The sequence below is a fragment of the Odocoileus virginianus genome, chromosome 7 (assembly GCF_023699985.2).
Source record: "Odocoileus virginianus isolate 20LAN1187 ecotype Illinois chromosome 7, Ovbor_1.2, whole genome shotgun sequence".
In the NCBI taxonomy this organism is placed as follows: domain Eukaryota; kingdom Metazoa; phylum Chordata; class Mammalia; order Artiodactyla; family Cervidae; genus Odocoileus; species Odocoileus virginianus.
This window is the reverse complement of record NC_069680.1, coordinates 22,035,574-22,059,856: the sequence shown is the minus strand read 5'-3', so window position 1 is coordinate 22,059,856 and position 24,283 is coordinate 22,035,574. Positions and strand designations below refer to the sequence as shown.

At 39.9% G+C, this 24,283-nt stretch overlaps 1 protein-coding gene across 3 annotated transcripts in view; it reads right to left on the bottom strand.

The window, feature by feature from the left end:
- Nucleotides 1-6,202: 6,202 nt before the first annotated feature.
- The window catches only part of SEC23IP (SEC23 interacting protein), a 38,657-nt gene continuing 20,576 nt past the window's right edge, over nt 6,203-24,283 (bottom strand). The window contains exons 12-19 of one of the 3 annotated variants that reach the window (XM_070470289.1): nt 23,739-23,834; nt 19,329-19,526; nt 14,851-15,006; nt 14,374-14,476; nt 12,995-13,180; nt 11,938-12,100; nt 11,362-11,464; nt 6,203-7,712 (exon numbers count right to left, since the gene is read on the bottom strand). In XM_070470289.1, coding sequence (XP_070326390.1) covers nt 11,383-11,464; nt 11,938-12,100; nt 12,995-13,180; nt 14,374-14,476; nt 14,851-15,006; nt 19,329-19,526; nt 23,739-23,834 — 984 coding nt within the window. In that variant the 3' untranslated portion in view covers nt 6,203-7,712; nt 11,362-11,382. The remainder of the gene's footprint in view (nt 7,713-11,361; nt 11,465-11,937; nt 12,101-12,994; nt 13,181-14,373; nt 14,477-14,850; nt 15,007-19,328; nt 19,527-23,738; nt 23,835-24,283) is intronic. The other 2 variants (XM_070470290.1, XM_070470291.1) reach the window with 2 other exon arrangements.

Here is a 24,283-nt window from a genome sequence, read left to right as displayed (position 1 = left end):
GTGCTGCAGTCCATGGGCACAACTCACAGAGTCGGACACAATTGTGCGACTGAACTGAACTGATACTTTGAGCGGGGGGGCGGGGTGGGGGATGGGGGGGGATTTTATAATGTACCTTTTCACAGGAAAAGTTAGATGCTTTTTTTATTAAATAGGAGGAACAGAAAGCATTAAATCCAGATCCTTAATATGAATATGAGTTTCCAGCCTATAAAGGACACCTCACCAGGTAACTGCATGTTTAGAACCACGCACCTCCTTCCCTCGCCAGCCACTTGCTGAAATCTACACATAAAGCCTTCCTCTTACCTGACGGATGCCCACAAGGGTCAAGACGTAGCTGTGAGATGAGAAACTCACATTCCCGCTGTGTTTGGGGAGGGGTGCTGGTGAAGCACAGTGAGGCAGAGGCTGCCGGCCTCAGGGAAGAGGAGAGGAAAGGCATTCTTCTCGGCCTTTCTGTGTCCTGGGGCTTTGCCTCCCTCTGATGCGGAGGCTGGAATCCCGCGCTAGTCATTCTCCCCTGTTGAACGGTGCTCTTTGAGTTAAGACACCTGTGGCCAAACCAGGGTAAAATGTCGATTCAACATCACCGAGCAGCACTGGGGAAGCCACCCCACTTAGGGTTTCTGGAGGGCAGAGGCTTTGCGGAGAAGGTGGGAGCCCAAGGCTCTGGTCTCCTGCAGAGGCCGGGAAAGGATGACGAAGGAAGGGCAATCTGGGAGAATGAATAGCCAGCTTGGTTCATCCTGAGGGAGCAGCAGGAAAGGCGGCAGAGAGGCTGGGGCAGCAGAGAGGAGGACAGGAAATTCTGAACCAGAGAAAGCCCCCAACAGCGAGGGGGAGGGCAGAGGGTGCTGGAGGGCTGGCTGCACGGTGTCTCGGGGGCCTGGGCTAAAGGAAAGCCAGGGTGATGGCAGTGAGAATGGAGAACCAACCCCAAGGCAACATCTAAAACCTGGGACCGGTCACTGAGACGTTCAGGTGAGCACACGAGCCAGGACACCTCTACACTCTTTTTTTAAGGACAAAAGGCCATCTTTCTGTTTATTTCTCTTTTCAGTTCAAAGGGCAGTTATGCAAACATTTAGGTCCTGTTCAGACCAATATATAGGAATCTCCTCTAACAGAAGGCTTTTACCCCCTACATGAAAAAGAAAAAGAACTCCAAGTGCAAACAACAGAAGCAAATTATAATCCACATCTCCTAAAACTTACCCTTTTCTTTCTAAGGATCCTTTGAAAATGCTTTTGCTTGTGGGAGGAAAAAAAAAAGCAGGGGGAGGTAGTGTTGTGACTACCTAGGTGTTTCAAAAAGAGGCAATTTGCAAGTATCTTTCTCTACTAGAGATCTCCTATTTTTGAGTCTTAAGTACACTTTACTCTCCCCTGCCATTAACTGTGTGGCCCTGGCAAGACGGCTAGCTTCTGTGAACCTCGGTTCTCTCATCTGTAAAATGGAAGAATAAACCTACTCCCATAGGGTTTCTGTAAAGACATGAAAGAGTTTGCACAACGCATGAAACACAGTTCACACCCCGAAACAAATTCCTCTCCCCAGTTCTATTCTAAGGAGTAACATTGAGAACTATTACAGCCTCCTCCACGTGAAGCTTCTTCAAGAGTGGCAAGTGCTCTCCAAAAGTTTTTTACCTCCTAATAAACATTCCTTGGAAAGAGAAGCAGGCAGGTCTCAGAGATACAGCTGGGCAGAGGCTCTGAGAAAAGGAATGCCTCTTGGTTGGTAGTGAGCACGTTCCTATATTCCAAGCCACTTTCCTTTCAGCAAGAGTGAATGCCAGCAAGTGGCTTACAAAAAGAAAAAGCACCACTAGAAATGTTGTCTTTAAAACAATTTGAATGAAAACTGCACAACTTACTCTCTTCCAGCTGCCCCACCGTGTGACGCCGTCTGCCCGCTCAGGTCTTTCCACATCATGAATGCACTTTCTCCGCGTGGCCCTGGCTGCCCCTGCTCACCTGCCTTTTGGGTTACAGAGAGGCGGACACTGGCACCACCAGCGGCGAGGGCAGGGGTCCATCCACGGCCATTCACTACACATTCTCCACACTGTGGAGTATGTGAAAATCTCTACAGTAAAACTTTCCAAAAGTCGCTCTTCAATAGGTTAAGTGAAAGAAGAACACAGTGGGTCACCCCAGGTACACCGATCCCACCTGTCTGTGAACCTGAACTGCAGCTCAGCCCCTAGCAAATACGCAGCACTGGCCGCTGTCTCCAGGATGCGTCTTCGCTAATCCCTGGTCTGTTCTACAGGTCACTCTGGGGTTTCCTGTAATAAACATATACCGTGACCGCTTACTGTCATGACGTGTGAATACTGTCTAAACGCGTTTCACTTGCTTTCAGACTCGCAAGCAGGAAGCATTAAATGAAGAGGCTGCACTGTCTCACGAGCGCCCACTAGTGTTAACAACATGAAGTCATTCTCAGAGCTCTATGGGGCCAACGCTGCGTGCATGCCAAGTCACTTCAGTCGTGTCTCTTTGTGACCCCATGGAATGCAGCCTGCCAGGCTCCTCTGTCCATGGGGCCAATAGGTTTGAGAAAATCTGAGGCAGAGTTGGTGTTTTAGAGTTGAAAAATAAAATATCAGGGAGAAAAGAAGGCAGAATTTAGGAAGGAAAACGTTTTTTTGATCCTCATACCAAAAGGGGAGATTCCCTGGTGGCGCAGATGGTAAAGCGTCTGCCTGCAACGCGGGAGACCCGGGTTCAATCCCTGGGTCGGGAAGATCCCCTGGCGAAGGAAATGGCAACCCACTCCAGCACTCATGCCTGGAAAATTCCATGGATGGAGAAGCCTGGTGGCCTACAGTCCATGGAGTCGCAGAGAGTTGGACATGACTGAGTGACTTCACTTTAATTTTCACTTTCATACCAAAAGGAGTTAGAGAATCAGGGCACGTAGAAGTTATTCAAAGGGGCTTTCTAAGTGTCCCACTGACCTGCATGAAGACAGTCTCATGAGCATTCCCACCCCCCGCCCCTAGCCGCACCCCAACTGGCTCCACATTTCCTGTGTCCTCCCCAGTCTCCTGCACCTCTAGGCCTCACACCTGCAGACACCTGGCATCTGTGGAGGGCGCTCAGCCTTCCTGGCATCCCTCAGAGACTAGAAACCTGGCCGAGTACAGCCCAGGGAGGACTGCAAGTGGCACAAAGACATGGGTCTTCCCTGAGTCTGAGTGCTCATGATAACAAGAGCAACAGTAGTGATAATTAGCTAATGTTCTGAGTGCTTATTAAAGCCCAGAACCGCTATACTCTCCTTACTCATATTTTTGTTTAAGCCTCACAACTGTGAAGTTGAGGAATTTCATGAAAGAGGAAACTGACCAGTAACCCTTTGCCAAGAGCTTAGGAGAAAACGACCTTGCGTGGGTCCCACAGCTAAGAGGTAGAGAGCTTGGACACAAAGGCAGGTGGGCAACCAGAGCTCTTTAATATACTGTCAAGATTCTGCTAAGCTCACTTTAGAGGTGAAATACCAGAAAAAGACTAATACCTGTTTTAAGTCTTAGAAATAGCAAGGAGACAAGTCAACTGACGATCCATCCGGTGCTTTGCAGGGAGACAGACAAGAGCAGAAATGTCATGTCAGCACCTCAGCTCGTTGTTCAGTCTCTCAGTCATGTTGACTGTGACCCCACGGACTGCAGCATGCTCGACTGTCCTTCACCATCTCCCAGAGATGTCCCTGTCCTTCACCATCTCCCAGAGCTTGCTCAAACTCATGTTCATGGAGTCAGTGATGTCATCCAACCATCTTATCCTCTGTCGTCCCCTTTTCCTCCCGCTTTCAATCTTTCCCAGCATCAGTCTTTTCTAATGAATTGGCTCTTCGCATCAGGTGGCCAGAGTATTGAAGCCTCAGCTTCAGCATCAGTCCTTCCAACGAACACCAAGGACTGATCTCCTTTAGAATGGACTGGCTTGGTCCCCTTGCAGTCCAAGAGACTCTCAAGAGCCTTCTCCCAACACCACAGCTCAAAAGCATCAATTCTTTGGCGTTCACCCTTCCTTATAGACCAACTCTCACATCCATACATGACTACTGGAAAAACCATAGCTTTGACTAGACAGACACTTTGTCAGCAAAGTAATGTCTCTGTTTTTAATATGCTATCTAGGTTTGTCATAACTTGTAAAAGAACTAAATTCTACCAAGTTGCCTTAGAAGACCTGCCCTGGGGAACTATTAATAACTCATACTAACCAGTGCCAAATTATTGTCACAATGAGAACCATTAACTTGAAGCAAAATCAGAGCATTCAGTGTCTGCAGCTCAAGGCACCCTCTTCCCAGACGGGAAGATCTACGTGGAAAGCAAGTCACCACAAGAATGCTGTTTAGTGAAATGAGGCTCAACACTAAGGAAGTTAGATGCCTCAAGTCAAAAACCTGAAACAACAGTAAATACCAAGATTAACGATGCTGGAATTTCCAGGACAGTCCTCATCTCCAGCACTCTATTTATAGTGCTGTGAGTTGCTATGTTGAATAGAGGATCATCCCTTGAGGATAGTGCTGTCTATGCTTTATGTCCTCATTATCAAGGGTCTATGTAAAGCACACCTTTCCAGGAACATACTCAAGACTTACCTCAAAAATCAATATAATCTGTCAAGTTTTCTTTTATCAGTACTATAGCCACACTCTGGTTTTGAGAAACATCCTTATCTGGTGAAATCACAAAACACACAGGCCCATCAGTCTTGGAAGGTAACTCTCCTCTTACTACGGCTACGTTAAGAAACCAGACCTATTTCACACTTGATAATATACGTTTCAATGCTATTCTCTCAGATCATCCCACCCTCACCTTCTCCCAGAGAGTCCAAAAGTCTGTTCTATACATCTGTGTCTCTTTTTGTCTTGCATATAGGGTTATCGTTACCATCTTTCTAAATTCCATATATATGCATTAGTATACTGTATTGGTGTTTATCTTTCTGGCTTACTTCACTCTGTATAATGGGCTCCAGTTTCATCCATCTCATTAGAACTGATTCAAATGTATTCTTTTTAATGGCTGAGTAATATTCCATTGTGTATATGTACCATAGCTTTCTTATCCCAGAGGGATGGGATGGGATGGGGAGGGAGGTGGGAGGGGGATTCAGGATGGGGAACACATGTAAATCCATGGTTGATTCATGTCAATGTATGGCAAAAACCACTACAATATTGTATAATTAGCCCCCAATTAATAAAAATAAATAAATAAAAATCATCTTAGGAAGAAAAATAAAAGAAACCAGACCTAGGTTATCCTTATCAATTTTACAACTCTCTGACCTTCAATTTCAGACACTGACACTTTTTGACTTTAGTCCTAAACTCTGCATATGAAATGATTTCAGGATCACTCGAGACTTGACTTCCCTCATCAGAAGAAAATGAGAGCATCAAACCAGGTTAAGGCTGGGCAGGAGGGTCCTGAGAGAGGACAAGCTGCTGGGGAAGAGGAGAGGCCAGGCTTTACTCAACAGCTACAATCTCATCTAAAATTTTTAAATGGGGAGCTTTCCTGGTGGTCCAGGGCTTAAGAATTCACCTTTGCAGTGCAGGGAACAAGGGTTCAATCCCTAGTCTAGTTAAGACTCCACATGCCTCAGAGCAACTAAGCCTGTGGGCAGCAACTACCGCAGCCTGAGCACCTAGAGTCCATGCTCTGCAACGAGAAGTCGTGACAGTGAGAAGCCCTTGCACCACAACTAGAGAAAGCCCAAGAGCAGCAACAAATACCTGTGCAGACAAAAATAATAAATATATTAAAAAGAATGCAAAATTAAAATATGTAATTTGTGAAAGGTTTGGTCTGAACAGTCATTCTAAGGTCTCTATTTAAATTCTACTTCTAATTTTTAAAATCGCTTTATTCACAAATATTTGCAAAGAGCCTTACTTTGTGACAAGACTGTGCTAATAAAGAGACTCTGCCCTCAGACCTACTTACTGTTTTGACTTTAGGTTTTTTTTTTCTTTGAAGAAACTGAAGAGGGATATAAATACACGCCCCCAAATTCTACTTTATATCTTCTAAAGTGTTAAAATCACAAGATTCCTAAAACTGCACTGGTGTATGTTTCTACTATGGACACTGGTTCAAGTGTTTCTTCTCCTCTGCTCAATGTTCAGAAGATATAGGTTAAACAATACAGACAAAACCAGGCGTTAAGTTGAAAAATCAAACTGGATTTTATTAAAATATACATAAATAACTCTTATTTCATCAGTTGGGGAAGTTAGGAGGAAATTAAGTGAAAAGTAATAGCACTGGTGTCGAGAAATGAAGGCCAAAAGGAGCGGGTGGAACCGTACTCCAGCCCAGATCTGCCACCAGCAGCCTGAGAAAGGCATTTAGTGTCGTGTCCTTGGATGCAGAATAAGGTTGTTGAAACGTATGCTGTCTGGGGTCAGCTGCAGTTCAAAAACTCTACTGTCCTAATTCTATTATTAGGAGCAAATGCTATAGTTAGACATTAACTATAGAGCAGGTGCTCACAATGAAAAGTAAATAAACACTGAACTCAAAAGAATACTTCTAAGGAAGACAAGAAAATTACAGAAGTTTTCTGCTTTAGAAAAATTCACTGATGTTACTGTTTTATTCACACTAATATATATATACACAAAAAATGTGTATCATATGTGACTTTCAAAAAATTCTATGTTCCATGAGAACTATGTAAACAGTGTAAAATGTTCCTACTGCATAACAAAAGCAAATCAGCATTCCCATGTAGTATTAGGAAAATATTTAGATAATCTGAAGTTACAGTAAAACAAAGTAAAATATAACAGAACAGTCTTTTCATGAAGTAGAGCTATAGTCTAGAAGTTCATACAGTTCATACTTTCTAATACTTTGGTATAAGTGAAATTAATAGAAGGCAAAAAAACCCAAAACCCAAAAAAATTCTACTGTGGTTCTCATATTAACTGCAACTTCAGCAATAAGGCGACTGCACAGCTACCATAAGTGATAAAATGGAGAAACTTCTTGCTTGCTCCCAGCTGCTAGCAGAAGCGATGCTGGGAAAGAATTCACAGGACTTCCATGAAGTGAGAAGCGTCTCACTTCCTCTCACCACTCTCATCCCGGTAACGGCCTGGAAGGCTCCAAGACCACAGTGGAGCTTGGAACAGAAGTGATTTTGGTTACTTCTGCTTAACAAATACAAATAACCCTGCATTAAAGCAGCCCAAACTATAATTCACATTTTAAAAGTTGAACATAAATCTTTAAAAAACTGTATTATTATAGTTTCTTGAGAAGTCTGTAGAACATACTACATTAATTTAAAAATGCAAGTTTAATAGACCACTGACAATAGTTTAGGAAAAAGAAACAACCGTTTGCATGCGACAAATATTCTTCATTAATATCACATATTACTTTGACAACTATACAATTAAACTGATCTGAGGAATTTTAAACTGCATCATTTTAAACATTTCTTTTTCTCATCTACACAGTCCAAATGCAGTACTGATTTTTTTCATTGTCTTTTTGTTCTGCATGTTTTCTTTAAAATGAACCCCTACATCTGAGAATGACAGCACAGGAACTGTCGATGGATCACTTCTCTGTCAGCCAGCCCAGGAGAGGACTGGGAATGTCCTCCGAGGATTTTCTTGGCACTATAATTTAGACTGCAAGCTTCTGTAAAGACAAGAGAATCTTGAAAAGAAAAAAAGAATCCTCGGTCAACTTTACAAACTTAACAGACATAACACAAAAACTCAATGTCATTCCTTTCTGAAATGAAAGAACACATTGTCAAGCAACAAACGGACACTGCAAACTGCCTGGAAGAACACGGCCGGTGAACACAGTCCTCAGACAGGCCTTCTTGAGGGACAGAAGGGCATCAGGGAGTGTTCAGTGAGGTCAACTAGCTTAATAATCTTCATAACAAAATGAGTACAAAAAATAAAAGGCAAAAGATAAAGTGAATTATCTGTCAGGTTAATCTGAGGCTTTTTAAAGAGTGATTCTAAAATTAAAGGACAAAAAAAATTCAGCAAAACTGTCAATGCTTGAATGAACTATGTATAGGACAGTTAAGATTTTAAATTATTTTATAGTGTCAGTATACTGTTAGGAACTAAGCTCTTGCCTAAGTTTTACAACCATGTATAAGAAGAAACAAAACAATTACAGTGAACAAATCATGTGTAAAATGAAAGGGTCTTAATTTTTCATAGCAGGTGATGATGTCACAGTCCTAGAACTGCTATGGTTTGGATTTTGTTTGTTCTGCTTTGTTTTGTGCAGAAAGAATGTCAGGGGAATTTAAATCATTTCAAAATTCATTTAGAATAATATCCAAGACTATGGTATACTAAGAAAGTGGACTACCAGATATTAAAAACTTTCACTGAATCTAAGACGTTGTCAATTGTAAGATGCAACATTGTTTTATGCATCATGCAAAGAAAAGATGCCCAGGGTAGGGAGTCTAAAAGGCACAGAGACCCTCACAAAAAGTGGGGATATCAAATCCCAAACAGCCTCAATGAGGGGTAAAAATATAGTAATAAAAATAATAATGCTTCCTCCAGAAAGAATGCAAAGATGCTACAGACCACTTCCCTGACAACAGGAAGGGGGAGAAATTCCTTGATACTGACCTGGTGCCTCCACCCCCACCAGCCTGCAGATTTTATGACCTGAGTGCACACTATCAGCACAGGCCAAGAAAATCTCAAGCAGAGAAGTTAGTTTCAAAAGACTCAGACTAGCAGTGCCCCCCAGTGACTGGTAGAAGAAAATTCAAACCCTCTCAGAGAGAATTCAACTTTCATTAAGGCAACAGCTGCTTTTTAAGATGCATTCCAGATGTAAAGATGCTGAAATGCAAAAAATACGTAACTTGAAATCAGTAAAATATGGTAGACAGATAAATAAGTCAAAAGAAGACATGTTAGAAAACCTAGAAAACAAATATTGGGTGTATGAATAAAAAAAAGTCAAAACAGCACACGTAAAAAATATCAAACCAACAACAAAAAGGTACATTATTCAATATATGGCACAGGCAAAAAAGATTAAATATTTAAGAAAAAAGTTAAATTCCTCTCTATACCATATCCTTCAAAACTATAAAGTCAAGTGAAAAAACAAAAACATATAAAAACTAAAAGAAAATAAATCTAATTATCTAAATAATATTAAAAGACTGGCCTTCACATTTTTAAAACATGCTCCCTGACCCTATCCCCCCAAAATAAAAGGGAGTATTTATTTATTAGAAGGCAAATGCCAGACTCAAAAAAAACTGTAATGACAAAATGTTAATTTCTTTAACTATCATAACTATAAATCAGTAAGAAGCAAAAATATCATAACCCCACACCTCCAGAAAAAAGCATAAAGGTCAAAAATAGGCAATTGACAAAAAAAGAAATGGCCAGTTAAAAACACTAAACATGCTTAATTTCACTAGTAACAGAAATGCAAAATGAAACAATGATGTTAACAACCTCTGGGCTTCCCAGGTGGTGCTAGTGGTAAAGAACCCCTCTGCCAATGAAGGAGACAAAAGAGTCGTGGGTTTGATCCATGGGTGGGGAAGATCTCCTGGAGGAAGGCATGGCACCCCACTCCAGTAATTTTGCCTGGAGAATCCCATGGACAGAGGAGCCTGGAGGGCTACGGTCCATAGGACGGCAAAGAGTCGGACATGACTGAAGTGACTTAGCATGTACGCATAATAATTTCTAGCTATCAAATTAGCAAAACTTTAAAAAACAGCAATACCCAATATGGACAAGGGTAGAGAAAAACTAGCATTTATATTGACAGCAGCTATGAAACTTCTGCAACCCTTCCGAAATACAACTTCCCAATAAATACACATCAAAAATCTTTTTAAAATGTGACTACTCTTAGATTTAGGAATTTATGCCAAGCAGTCAGAAATGCACAAAAAGTAGATACTACATGTTAAGGATTATTTACAATAGAGAAAAATTGGAAAATCACCTAAACATGCAACAATGGTAGATAAATTAAGGATTTTAATAAAAAGAACTATGAATGAAATACAACTATTAAATATAATGCATCTCTAGTATGGCAAAAACCACTACAATACAGCCTCCAATTTAATTAGCCTCCAACTAATAAAAATAAATGAAAAATAAATAAATAAATATAATGCTTCTCTGAAGCACTGTTCATACTAGTAAACCCAAATGTCCAATGGTAAGGAATGGTTAAAACAAACTGTGGTGGGGGAGGGGGGACTGGGATGGGGAATACATGTAAATCCATGGCTAATTCATTTCAATGTATGACAAAAACTACTGTAATGATGTAAAGTAATTAGCCTCCAACTAATAAAAATAAATGGAAAAAAAAAACAAAAACAAACTGTGGTGGAATCACTAAAAAGGATGAAGCAGCTCTTTTGCTCTGATATATATTCTGTCTGTCTGAGATGATCTTCTTCCCCCAGATATCTACCTGGCTCAGCTGCTTCAATGACATTCTATCATTAAGGATGTCCCCTGCCATTTTACATACAACAGCAACTTGTTCCCATCTCGAAGGTATTCCCTCTCCCCTTATCCTGATGCTCTATTTTTAACCATCTGACTCACTTCCATTGTTCATTTACTGTCTGTCCTCCCCTAGAGGAAAGAAGATCCTTGAGGGCAGAGACTGTGTGGTCCATTGCTGTAACCCTCAGGGCCTAGGCACTTAGCAGGCAAGTAAGGTGCTCAGCAAATGATGGAAAGATGCTGGGTGGGTGGATGGATGGACAAATGGATGGGTGGGTGGATGCAGGAAAATCACAAAAATACAAAGGTAAGAAGAGTGGGTAAAGTTGGTGGTGGTCAGAGCGGGGTTCTCTGGCTTCTCCCCGAACTGTGAGAGAGTAGGGTCAGGGTCAAGGGCTGTGGGAAATGTGAGCAGAGAGAGGAGCAAAATAACAGTCACCTCAGTGTGGGGAAGGGAATTTACCAGCAAAGTGTGGCAGAACAATACTGCAGGCTTGACTGCCCACTGGATGCTTTGGTCATAGATTTGAAGCAAGTACGGTTAGCATAATTGCCTGACTTTTCTCTGGCCATGTGCTGCTACTTGAGTGAGGTTCAGAGTAAGGGTTTACTAGGATTTAGGTTTTGCCATATGAGTAAGAGAGGAAGAGAAAGACATGGGACTCCCCTGGTAGTCCAGGGGTTAAGACTGCTCCCAACAAAGGGGGCCCAGGGTTGATCCCTGGTCAAGGAACTAAGATCCTATGTGCAGGGTGCAGTAAAAAAAAAAAGCCTCAGAATGAAGCCTTCAGAATTTATACACACAATAAAGATAAACTCACACAGTGAAGTTGGAAGTCCAATCAATGCTGGGGCTGTTCTGGACTAATGTTCATTGTTCGATAAATTTCTTTAAGTAATAACAGAGCAGTATCTTCTGATTCCCTATTAAAAAGAAAAGCACATTTACTTAAGAGATAATGAGAAATTAACCTCTATGCATAAAGGTAGAAAGGCAGCTTTGGTTCTGTTCAACTTTACCTAAGGAGGGCAAATGAAAACAAAGTTGTATAATCTCAGAGCTTTCCTTAAAAAATGGATAAAGACTGATCAGCAACAAAACAGCTGTGCTGCCATTCTCCTTGGTGACAGAGGATATATGAAAGGATAGCATTCAAAGTCCCTACCATTCCCACTCCAAAATGTCTCCCAACAATACATGCAAGTACCAAAGGTCTTTGGTCAAACACAGGTGACATGCTGCCATCTTGTGGATAACTAAGCTAATGTGGTAAAACACTGATTTTGAATATATGGGCATTCAAATTAATATTCCGTAACAAATGCTAATTAAGCAAGAATGTCACAGAACTGCAGTATGTGCTGGCACATGAACACTATCAAAGGTAAATACTTACCAATAGCATAAGTGACTCTGAAGAGCGAAAAGATATTCATTAAAACTCTCTATTGGCTTTTCTTGAAGAACGTAGTCAATTCGACGGCCTCCATTCAACATTCCAACCTTTCCTAAGTAGTCCTCATCCTTGGAAAAATCTGGACTTTCAACAATCTTTTCTGCTAGAATTCAAACCATTTCAATATCAAAGTCAATCACTTAATCATTATCCTCTGACTTTAGCTGACTTTCTGGGCTCAAGAGAAAATTGCTTGACACACGCAGCAGCCTGGGGAGCTACCAGGCTCACTTCCCATTCCTCCAAAGAGCCTGGGGGAGAGGGGCTGGCTGCCCGGGAGAGAGGAGAGCGAGCCAACCAGCTGACAGGAGTTTTGAAGAAAAAGGGTGAGAGAGCATTGTAGAGAGAAAGGAAACAGAATTAGAACCTGAAAGAATCAAAGACGTCACGGCACAACGAGCTGACACTGCACGTACAGTCTACAGTGACAAGTCAGACACAACCAGGAGAGTTCTTCTCACAGGGAGTCATTCAAACGCCCGAATACCAACTTAGTTCTCAACTCCGACATTCCACTCTGGCCTTACGAATCTCAACAAGATTTAAAGCCTGTACAGTAAAACCTGGGCTTCCCAAGTGGCTCAGTGGGTAAAGAACCTTCATGCCAATGCAGGAGATGCAGGAGATGCAGGTTCAATCCCTGGGTCAGAAGATTCCCTGGAGGAAATGGCAACCCACCCCAGTATTCTTGCCTGGAGAATCCCATGGACAGAGGAGCCTGGCGGGCTACAGTCCATGGGATTGCAAAGAGTCGGACACGACTTAGCAACTAAACATCAGCAGAGTAAAACCTGCAACTATCAGCCCAAAACCTAGTTTAAAAAGGAAGGATGACATGCATTTCGAAGTAGTTTGTCCAAACAGATTTTCCTTTATAGGAAGAGCCTCTACATTTCAACAAAAAGGACTATAATGGAAAAGCATCATCAAATAATTTTTGTGTGCTTTGTTCACAAAAAATTTTTGCACTGGAAAATGCCTTAAATGTCAAATTTACCTTCAACTACTTGCTTTTCTTCTTCTTCTTTGATCTGATTGGCTACCTTCTCCAATTCTTCTTGCAACTGAGTTGAAGAGGTATGAGCACGGGCAAACTCGTTTAATGTCTGCCAAGCACTTTTCAGAGAGCTAATGAAACCCTGCTTCAAATCAGATCCCATACGAGAGAGACTTTCTTTCAACTCTAAGGAGATTAAGATGACATAACAAGGTATTAGTTACTGGGTAAAATTCTGCACCACAGAAATTAAAACACAGGTTACACTACTCTCAAACGAGATAAGACCTCTTATTCTTCTCTTAAATGTCAAATACACGGGAGTTTCTCAGCCAAGAACTCTCAACATGTTAAAATGTTCTGTGGAGTCTTAGTCGATCATTTTTTTTTCTTTCTTTTTTTTTTGTATTTCGATCATTTTTTTAATGACTAAACTTGATCCAGCTTAAACCTATACATTTCCTCTCTCCAAAAAAAGAAAAAAAAGACAGATTTCAAATACCATAAAAATGTATAAGCACATTTATGGGCCTTTTTTTATACTATACGTCAAAAAATGGGCCCACAAGACTAAAAAGATGACTGTTTTTTTAAAAGTATTGGTGAATGGTTTTGAGAATTTGAGATTCTGATATAATCACAATGTAATCTAATTTAAAAATGAAGAAACTACTGCCCCTTTACTTTTTCTACTTTTGTCTAATAAATATTTTAATTCAAACTTTTAAGAATATCAAAGTATCAAATTTCTCATTTTAACTTCAAAAGTTAATTATGTTTGAAAAGCATAATGCAAGCTTAAAGAAAAAAAAGAACAAAAATTTTAAGTAAGAGGGCATGATCACTTTTCCTTCTTTTAAACCTATGAATAAGAAGTAATATACACCATTAATAGCCATAAAAGAAACCTAAACCCTACTTGGAACTATTATCAATCCATTTTGTCCAATAAAATTTTTTTAAAAGAAAAAGTTTATTTATAGTTACCAAGGAAAAAACAGCTCACTTGACTGAGCATCAAAATTTATTTCTTGATGGTTTGGTCTTTAGTTCAAAAATTACTCTGCTTCCCAATTCCAAAAACTATTACCAAATTTTATCAAAATGTATGCATCTCACTTTATTACCAACTTCCCCTATTCCTCATTATATCAACAACTAGAATAGTATCAAGAAGAAATCATCAAGGAGAAGAAACTCTTTCATAACTTTATAGCTCCTCCAAATATTTAGTAAACAGGTTCTGAACATAGTAGGCACCTAAATAAGTAAAGCTTAGTGTTAAAATGCTCATAACTTATTACAAATGACAGGAAGAACACAAATCATTAAATGAGAGATCACAAAATGACAGGAAGGAAAAAGCATTGGCTTTTTACCTAAATGAAGTCTTTTCCTGCCTTTGTGATGTGGAATGAGAACTGCCTTGAGGTCCAAATCTGGTACAATCATAGGTTCTAATCGATACGCCACTGGATCAAGCTATAAACAGAAGAATTAGAAATTTATGGAAAGCTGTTTTGAAGTATATATCTTAGTCAAGTGAGCAAACAGATAACTGGCAAACCAGAGATTTTTTTTTTTCACACCTTATTCAAATACTGGTAATTATAAGAAGACTTTTCAATTTGTGAAGAAAATTACTTTGCAAACAAAGTGAAGGAATCATTTCCTTGAACAAAGGTTTTCTGGTAGAAAAGTTTATCGCAAAGTATCAGACTGTATTTTTTAGGTCAGAGGGCTGAGTTGTACAAAATCAAAATCAGTATTAATTCCTAAGAATCTGAGATTCTATCAGGATAAAGAGGACTAGTGCTTTGTCTTTTTCAAAGCAGAAGAAAATGCAAGTCACTCACTGGGTGATAAATATTGAAGAATCCTTTGCAGGTAGGAAGCCTGTAGTTTTCATCTATCCTATCCACTCCTCGAATAGTGAGAAACATACCAATTGGAGATCCCAAGGCAAAGAAAATCTCTGGTTCAAAGTCTAAGGCGCTGTAAACAACAGAAACCTAGGAAGAATCAGAAAACAATGAAAGACAGTCATTTCAATGTCATGAAATACAAATATCAAAGGTTCAACTGAAACTGCACTTAATTAAAAGCACCCCAATACAGATGATGCTCTGTCAGGTGTGGCTTACGATGCTACTGATCACTGTGATGGACAGTTGCTGCTAGCACAAAAGGACCAAAAAATTTCCCTCTAAAATCTTTATCCACTATTACATCCTCTGACTAGACTTTCACTTATTGTATAAAGCATAAAATATATAGTGTACAGAAGTATCATCTCTATGTTAGTTATAAATGTGGTCAAAACTGCAGACTCTAGAATCAAACTGCCTGGGTTTGAGCCCTGACTCCACTCCTTACTGTGTGTCTTCAGGCAAGTTTCTCAATCTCTCTTGCCTCCACCTGTTTCCTCATCTATAAAATGGGAATCATAGCAATGCCAAACTCATAGTGTGGTTGAAAAACCACACTTAATAATCAAATCCACATAAGGTGTTTGGCATATTTTAAGCATCCAATGACTGTGACTTCTATTATAACCACCATCCTCATTCATTGCGCATGTTTCTCTCCATTAGAAAGATGATTTATCCCCAAAGAGCTCCTGTGTGGGGAAGCACACATGTAGCCTTTCAGCTCACAGAGAACTGTTAGTGTAAGAGAAAGCACCCACATTCGGACAGCTCTCTATAGTTTACAAAGCTCTTGTTTACTGCTCAGGGACAGAACGTGTGTCTTCATCATTTCAGTATCCTGAGAATAAAGAACAATCAATGGCATAATCAAGGGCATGACAGAGATCCGCTGAGAGCAGAGGGCATGGCAGGGACCCTCATGCCCACGTATCAGACAAAGACAGTGAAGCCCAAGTAGGTGACGGACATCACTTACCCAGGAGCACATGGTGAGTGGCAGAATGACGTGACATCTAACCCCAAATTCAAAGCTCTTTCTACTAACTAGGCTGCCCCTCTAACAAAGTCTAGACTTCACAACCCTTGGTTTGCCCATAAATTTGCAAATTCAAATTTTTTTTTGAATAGTTTTTGCTACTGATGGGGACCACAAAGAAGGTGCTCTCAAGATTATGCATCTTGTCTCAGTTCCAGAAAAAAAAATAAGGTTAGAGCTAGTGAACTTAAATTTTTAACAGGTTAGAAAAAGCAATCTTACACATCTGCTAAATTAAAGTTTTTCTTATTAAATGCCTAAATTTAAGTTCACTAGCTCTTCCCTCAGGATAAAGAAGAAGGGGAGGAAGCAATCCTTTTGTATACTGTGAATGTGTGTTTTCTTCCAAGATTTTTTGCTCTAAATATTATATAATATAAACTTCAGTTTGGAATTAAGAACTAAATACTGATTTGCCCAACAAATACAGTTTGTACATTTTCATATTTTTCAATCACAGAAAATATCCCATTTTACTATTTTGTTACTTGTTATTTTTGTTACTTTTCCAAACTTTCACTTGTAAAATAAAGTTTTTTCTTAAACTAAAAAAAAAAAAATAAGGTTAAAAAAATTATAAACTGGAAAAAATATTTACACGAAGGGGCCAATATCCCTAATATATAAAGAATTCTTCAGTACCAGTAAAGAGAAAAGCAACCCAATAGAAAAACAGGTACTCTAGTACATCATCAAAAAAAAGCATTAAAAACAGATGACAAAATATCTAGCCTCTCTAGTGCTCAAAGAAATACAGTGAGATACAGTTAGCACATAAATAAAATACTAAAAAAACAAAATTAAAAACTCCTATTTGCATGTAAAAAAACTATTTCTTTAGAAGAAGTTATGAGTAAGAATACAACATTTTTAAACAAGAATGATAGTACTAGCAAGGAGGAGGAGAGAGAGGCAGTCTTATAAGCTGCCAGTGGGAGTACAAACTTTCCAGGGGCAAGTAGCAGTAACTTAACATTCTCGTGTTCATGGCTTTTGGCCCAGCTATAAATACTTCCAGTTACTGCAAGAAAGAATAAAAAATGTTCACAGAAAATTGGTTTAAAACTGTTTATCACTGGATTGCTTAACAGAGTGAAAAACTGCCTACAGGTCTAATATTATGGGTTGAATGTTTTCCCCCAAAGAGAACTGTACCAGTACCTCAGACTTTCTTTGGAAATAGAATCATTACAGCATCAAGGTGGGCCCTAAATCCAGTGACTGGTGTCATTATAAAAAGGAGAACCCTGGACACAGAGACAGGGAAGGGAAGTGAAGACAAAGGGAGGCGACCACGTGAAAACGGAAGAATGGGGCGGGGTGGTGGGGTGAAGCACATAAACCAAAGGATGCTGACAACTGCCGGCAAGGCATCAGAAGGGAAAGAGGCAGGGCGGGGTGCCCCTTCAGGGCTTCAGAGGGCAGCAAGGCCCTGCCGACACCTGCGTCGTGGACTTCCAGCCTCCAGGACTGTGAGACAGTAAGTTTATGGTGATTAAGACCACCCAGCTTGTGACAGTTTGTTATGGCAGCCTATTTTAAAAATGGGCTTTGTGTTGGGTAATTCTGCCCAACTGTAGGCTAATGTTAAGTGTTCTGAGCACATTTAATGTTTAATGTTCTGATGCTGGGCAGGTTAGGTGTATTAAGTGCATTTTTGACTTTGGGTATTCTCAGGTTATAATGGGTTAATCAGGACATAACCCCATCATAAGTCAAGGGAGACCTGTATAATGTCCTAGTATTTTCCATTTTTATTAAAACAGATATGTAAATATATGCTCAAGAGTCCAGAAGGCCTTGTTCAAACTGCTTATGGTAATTAGTCATGGTTAAGGAGATTATGAGATTTTTTTTTTTCCCCTCATCTTTTCCTTAATCAGTATTTCCTGGCTTTCTGGCATGAATGATGCACACTGGATTTCCACAACAACCCTCTGGGTAACAAAGGAGATGGCATGTGACCTGGACTGGGTCAATCAAACCATTCCCCACTGCCCAGGCAATAAGAATTGGTCCAGAATGGACCTGAGACTCAAGTCAGGTCAAATAAAATCCTTCCTTAAAAGTTTCTTAACTGGACCTATTAGGTAGATTCCTTCACCTCTATGGTGATGAAGCTATGAAGAGAGGAGTCCAGAACCACCAACACCCACAATTCCACGTTCACAGAAGCCAACACTTCCAAGGAGAAGCAGGCGGTGAGAGTGTCCCAGTGATGGGGAGGCCCTGGTTCCACAAACCTTCTACACTCCAGCCTTCACATGCAGCTGAGAAAGTATGTCCTTTCCTTATTTCCTAGAGTCTGTTCAAGTTTGCTCATGTTTTAAGAAGACATTTTTGTGGACTTTCCTGGTGGTTCAGATGGTAAAGAATCTGCCTGCAATGCGGGAGACCTAAGTTGGGAAGATCCCCTGGAGAAGGGAACAGCGACCCACTCCAGGACTCTGGCCTGGAGAATTCCATAGACAGGGGAGCCTGGCAGGCAATAGTCCATGAGGCCACAAGAAGTTAGACACAACTGAGCAACTTTCACTTCACTGGTGACCCAGTGGTTAAGGATCCACCTTGCAAGCCTTGCAATGTGGGGAACGCAGGCTTGATCCCTGGTCAGGGAATTAAGATCCCACATGCCATAGGGCAACTGAGCCTGCCAGTCGTAACTACTGAGCTCATGTGTTCTGGAGTAGGCAAGCCAAATAAGTAAATTAAATAAATAAATAAAATCCCTTTAAATGCAGATTTTATGAATGAATTAGGCTTAAAAGCTTGAATAGGCTATATCAAACATCCAGCAATATTTTCTGCCTTCTTTAAATCAGTCATGAACTCACTTATGAGATTAGAACCATACAACTATAAATAAACTGAAAGTAACCATTAGAACCATACAACTATAAATATATTGAAAGTAACCTTCTCTAAAAAGATTTTAATACTTTTAAGCCACTGTGAAACAAGTTTATCATTAAATGCAGCATTATCAACTATTTGGTAGGCTTTTACAGAAACTATTTCCCTCAGGGAAGAACTGTGAGTAGTAAAAAAGTTTAAGCATACTCTGAAAATAATTTTCTATCACCACTTCTATTACTAGTGGCTGAGACACTTAACACTATAAAACTGAGGGGTGAAAAGACTTAAACAGAGACAATTTCAAAGGCGAAGTGATATGTTCAGTACACATTCAATCTCTTATTTCTAACACTATGAAAGCAAGCCGTTTTTATTAAGAGAAAATCAGCTTTCTCCACCCTCCCCTGAAAAAATTGTTGAATAAATATTTAAAGAATTTAAAGTCGCCCAAATAACCCAGGCAAGTGATTCCAACATAAACCACACAGCCTGAGTCAGCATGTTGACTTGCCTGTCCGGTGCCAACTTCAAAGGCCTCATAATCAACACGCACAGAGGAGACGGACGCTCCCAGCGGGAGCCTCCTCTTGGCCTCGTTCGCGTCTGAGGGAGGAGAAGCCACGTCTTTAGCTTTCTGAGCACTTTCCTCCTGTCCTTTTGTTGACGTGGCCACCACTGCCTTCTTTTCCGATGCTGCTTTTTTCTCTTCCTGTGAAATACCAAAATTTCATAACATAACTAAGGGAAAAAAGTTATCAGCTATCACTATGAAATATCCATATCAATATTAAGGAATGATTAGTAGTTTCTTAGGCATAACAATGAAGGCATTGTGGTTAATTAGAGAAATGTCCTTTTAGAGACATATAGTAAATATTCAAGGAAAAAAATGCCATGATGTCTATAAGCTACTTTAAAATTCTTAAGAAAAAGAAAATTAAGAACAAAGAAAAATGTGGCAAAACGGCTACAATTAAATCTAAATATTAGCTATTATTATACTCTGTGCTGTACATTTTTTATATAATTTAAAATTTTAATAGAAAAAGTTTTTTTAAATGCCAACTTCTTCCTTCATGATCTCAACTTTAGCCAGATAATTTAGAAGTACTTTATGTACCTGTAAAATATATACTTCCTATAAAGAGGTGTAACTTAAGAAATTTATTCATTCAACATGTTTATATTCTTACATCTATATGAAGCCACTGATAAGTTTTCCTCAAAAGCATTCTGGGAAGAACACATTGTGGTACATTCATACAATGGAATAACTCTTCAGAAATAAAAAGGAGTAAACTGCAAATAAATCTACAACTTCATGGATCTTAAAAACATTATTTTGAGTAAAAGAAGAAAGATACAAAAGAGTTTTCAGTGTTGGTTTCATTTATATAAACTTCTAGAACAGGCAAAACTATTCTACAGTGATCAGATTCAGAAGAGGAACTCTATGGCAGGAGGAGCTGACCAGAGAGCAGCATGAGAGAACTGAGTGACAGAAATGTTCTATTTCTGGCTTTGGCTGGTGATTACACAGGTGCAAAAATTGTCAAAGCTTATTGAACAGAACTCTCAAGACCTACATATGTCATAAATAAGTCAGTAAAGAAAATCTTTGGGAGCATCAACAGAACAGGTGTATCACTACAGTAACGAGACAAAATCTGCCCGTGTTGGTTTGTGATCGTGCCCCAGGACAGCGGCAACAATGTCAGGGGAATGTGAACGACCATCACAGTGGATTTGCTGACTTCCCACGGGCACAGGTCTCAGTGGTCCTCACTCCTAAGGCTGTGAATGCCTGGGTAAGTCTCTGAACATTACTGACAGTGCCTAAACCCAACAGCTGGTCTAACTGCTCTTGTCCATCGGTGAATTCCAAATACTAGGAAACCTGGAAACAGGTCCAACTGGTTAATTCAAAAGATGATACAGCAAAAAGAAAGCTCTCTGCCAGCCATCTGGGAACTGATCCCACCATGAAGGTCTGGGTTGGCCTTGTTATCTCTGCCCTTTGGAGACACCACAGGATTAAACCTAAAACACAAACTGAAGAATGTGACCAACGTTCTTCAATTTAAATTTTCTTTCTTGCTTTGAAGTACCTCCCATTATAGTCATATAACTTAACAATCTAAATTGCTAAGAGAACTGTCTAAATAGATCCTAAACAGTCCTACTGCAAACTGCTGTTTTGTTTCCCTCTTAGACACAAGCAGTAACGTGAAAACAAAGTGAGCCCACATACACATACTTGACAATCAATATTCCCAGCACTAAGAATTATTTCTTTTCAAAGGAAAATGATTAAGATGGCTTACAAAGGGGAAAGAAAAGTTCAGGTCACAAATATTTGATCTCCTTATTAAAAATAATGGGCTAACTTTTCAGTTACAGTAAATCAATAGGATGCACCATTTTATCTCATTATTGATCCAGCAGCACCTTGTTAACAATGAAAAACAGAGCAATCAATGGTAACACAGATGAGAAAGTGTCATGGTTCATTCAGAGGCAATTATTTTTGAATTTAAAAAATAAGATGACTTTATAGGTTTTTACCCCTTTCAAAACATTCTTATAAGTGCCATAACTGATATATCCAAGTTACTACAGGAGCCAAACCAAACTCCTTCTAGAGACTTTTCAAGAACTATAAACAGAACCTTTTTTTCCTTTTATTGAAAAATAAAATCAAGGACAGATGCAGGGCCTGGAAATCTAGCTTCTCATTTTTGTCTGTTTTTACAGGCCTGTGCTTCACTGACATGCACATGCAGACGAACGTGCTTACATGTGGAGAACACAGGCTGGTGTCCACAGTGTGGACACACTTGTGGGGTCCTGGTTTTGGTGTGACCACTGTGCTCACCAGAGATGCTGCCTCTCAACTCAGTCTTCGTCATCACCTTCAATCAACCACCACAAACACTATCCTGTGTCTAAAATGTGTTTTGAGTCTCACCCTTCTTTTCCATTTCCTATTATACCCCAACCATTTCTGAGTCACTGCATAATTACAGCGACTATGCTGAGATTCCCAACAGCCTCGAGCTTCACCCCCTTCCGGCTCCATCCCCACACTGTAACCAAGTGAACTCTAAAGCACCAGCCCAGCCATGGAAGCGCCCTGACTGCTCCACTGACCCACAGCAGTGGCTCTCACAGAGTGTCCCTCAGAACGGACCCAGCGGCTTTACATACTGCTAAAATGTGGCCCAGTTCTCTCTCTCTCTCTGTCTCACACACACACACACACACATATTAACGTAAAATTCAGGTTGATAACGGAATTGTCTCAACTTTAAGATTTGCTCCAACTTTTTCTTCCTTTAGTACTGCGTATCAGCCAGTGGGCCCTAACCAATAGCAAAAGACAGCAAATATTAATGGAAAAACCAGGAAGGAATCAATGTCTAAAAACTTATTTATTATTTATTATAAGCACATTTGCTCATGGTTGACATTTTATAGGGATTTCCCTTATAGCTCAGTTGGTAAAGAATCCACCTGCAATGCAGAAGACCCTGGTAATGTGGCTTATAACACATAGCTTTAAATTTTAACATTTCTGAAGTAAAAAATTAAAATTTAGACTAAATAAATGATTTGGTGCTAAATCATAATTTGTGACAAAAATTAATAAGCAAGTCAGCATTTCATGGTGTTAGTTTAAAAAGGACCATGCCTTTGACGGCCATGAGAATACATTTGAGGACCAGCTGCCACTTCCGCCGTTCGGGCCTTTGGGACCCTCTCCCCTACCCTATTCTCAGTCCCCTTGCTGTTTCCACTGCAGAAAAATACTTGCCCCCTCCTGGAAAGCCACTTCCCCTGACCCCGCCCCTCGAAGCTTCAAGTTCATTCACCAACACCTGGGGGAAGTTTTCCCTCACCAGCCCCGTCCCTTCTCCCATGGCCAGGCCTCACCTGGCTCTGACAGCAGACAGCACTGTCAGAGGACCAATACTTCCTTTCTGGTCAAATCTCCCCCTCTAGTTAAGACCACAACCACACGGTTCATCTCCAGATCCCAAGGATCCAGCACGTGCCTGATGAAAAAGATACACTCGGAAAATGCTGAACTCAACTGCTTAGCTAATCACAACTCTGTCCTATGACTTTATAATCGTATTACACATAAAGGGGCATATTAAGTTCTTTCCAAAGTAAAGAACCACAGACGTTTAAAAGATGGAAGGGTCAATGAAGACCATGTTAATTAATATACAATAAAAACAAAATAGCTACCCTAAATGCTACCAACTTTTTCTAAGTTTACAGAAAATCTCTATATAGTTAACTTAATAAAAAATAAAACAAGTGAGTTATTCCCAATTGTTTTACTTCTTCTGAAATGCTTTTTAGTTGTTGCTGTTACTGCTGTGTTTTGGACTGCTAACAATTTTTGCTTTTTGGTTATTATTTAATGAGATGTATGTGTGTGTTCTTTTTATCTCTTTAGATGGTGAGAAGGATTAGAAAGACAAAATGAGCTAATATTTATTGAGTGATTAGCTTTACATACATGGCTTCATCCACTCTGCAATCCTGTAAGGAAGGCATTATCACTCCCACTGTAGAAATGAAAGAAACCAAGGACCAGAAAAGTTAAGCAAATTGCTCATGAATATATAGTTAATGAGTAGTTGAACTGGAAATTAGGGTCACCAACTCATCTATTTGTCTAGGACTTATCCAGCGTTGCACTGGGAAATACACAAATACCAATTTAAAAACTGCAAGTCCTTTAACATGAACTTTCATCAGCCCCAGGAAAACCAGGAACTGGAATTTAATTAGAATCTGAGCACAGTAACTGGCCTAACCATAATGGTATGAACAAAATTTTCCAAAATATAAACAAGCTAGTCAGAGATAAGTTGTGTTTTCTTTTAGGAGCAGAAATGAACCTTACCAGTTTGACAGCTTTATGTTTTACAAAGTTAGCTATCTTCTTTCTGGGTCCAAGTGGTATCCCCATTTCCTTCAGATCATCCACTGTACACATAAGCTTTAAAAGAAATCAGACAAGCACATTAGTCAATCTAATGATACATGAACTGAAACTGAAAAAAGGAAATTATGAAAAGAAACTGTATCATCTAAGGTAATTGAATATCCTAGTCAATTTAAGTTAATTTTTTTACCCCCACCCTAAGTAATTTTTAATTATGAACTAATTTAGGTGGTAAAATCTTCAGCCTCCACATCCAAATCATTCTCTTAATTTTTAACAGAAAATACACGCATGGTTGTACAGTATCAAAAGTTATGTCAAGCATGAAATGAAGTCTCCTCCCTCCACCCACCCCAACCACCCAGTCCTCTGAGCACATACTGCAGGCAACTTGCTCTCCATCCAGAGACATCTTATGTATACACAGCATCCTGTGTATGACTTATGACTTTTTCCACATGTGTGACTTACACGCATCACCAACTCAATGGACATGAATTTGA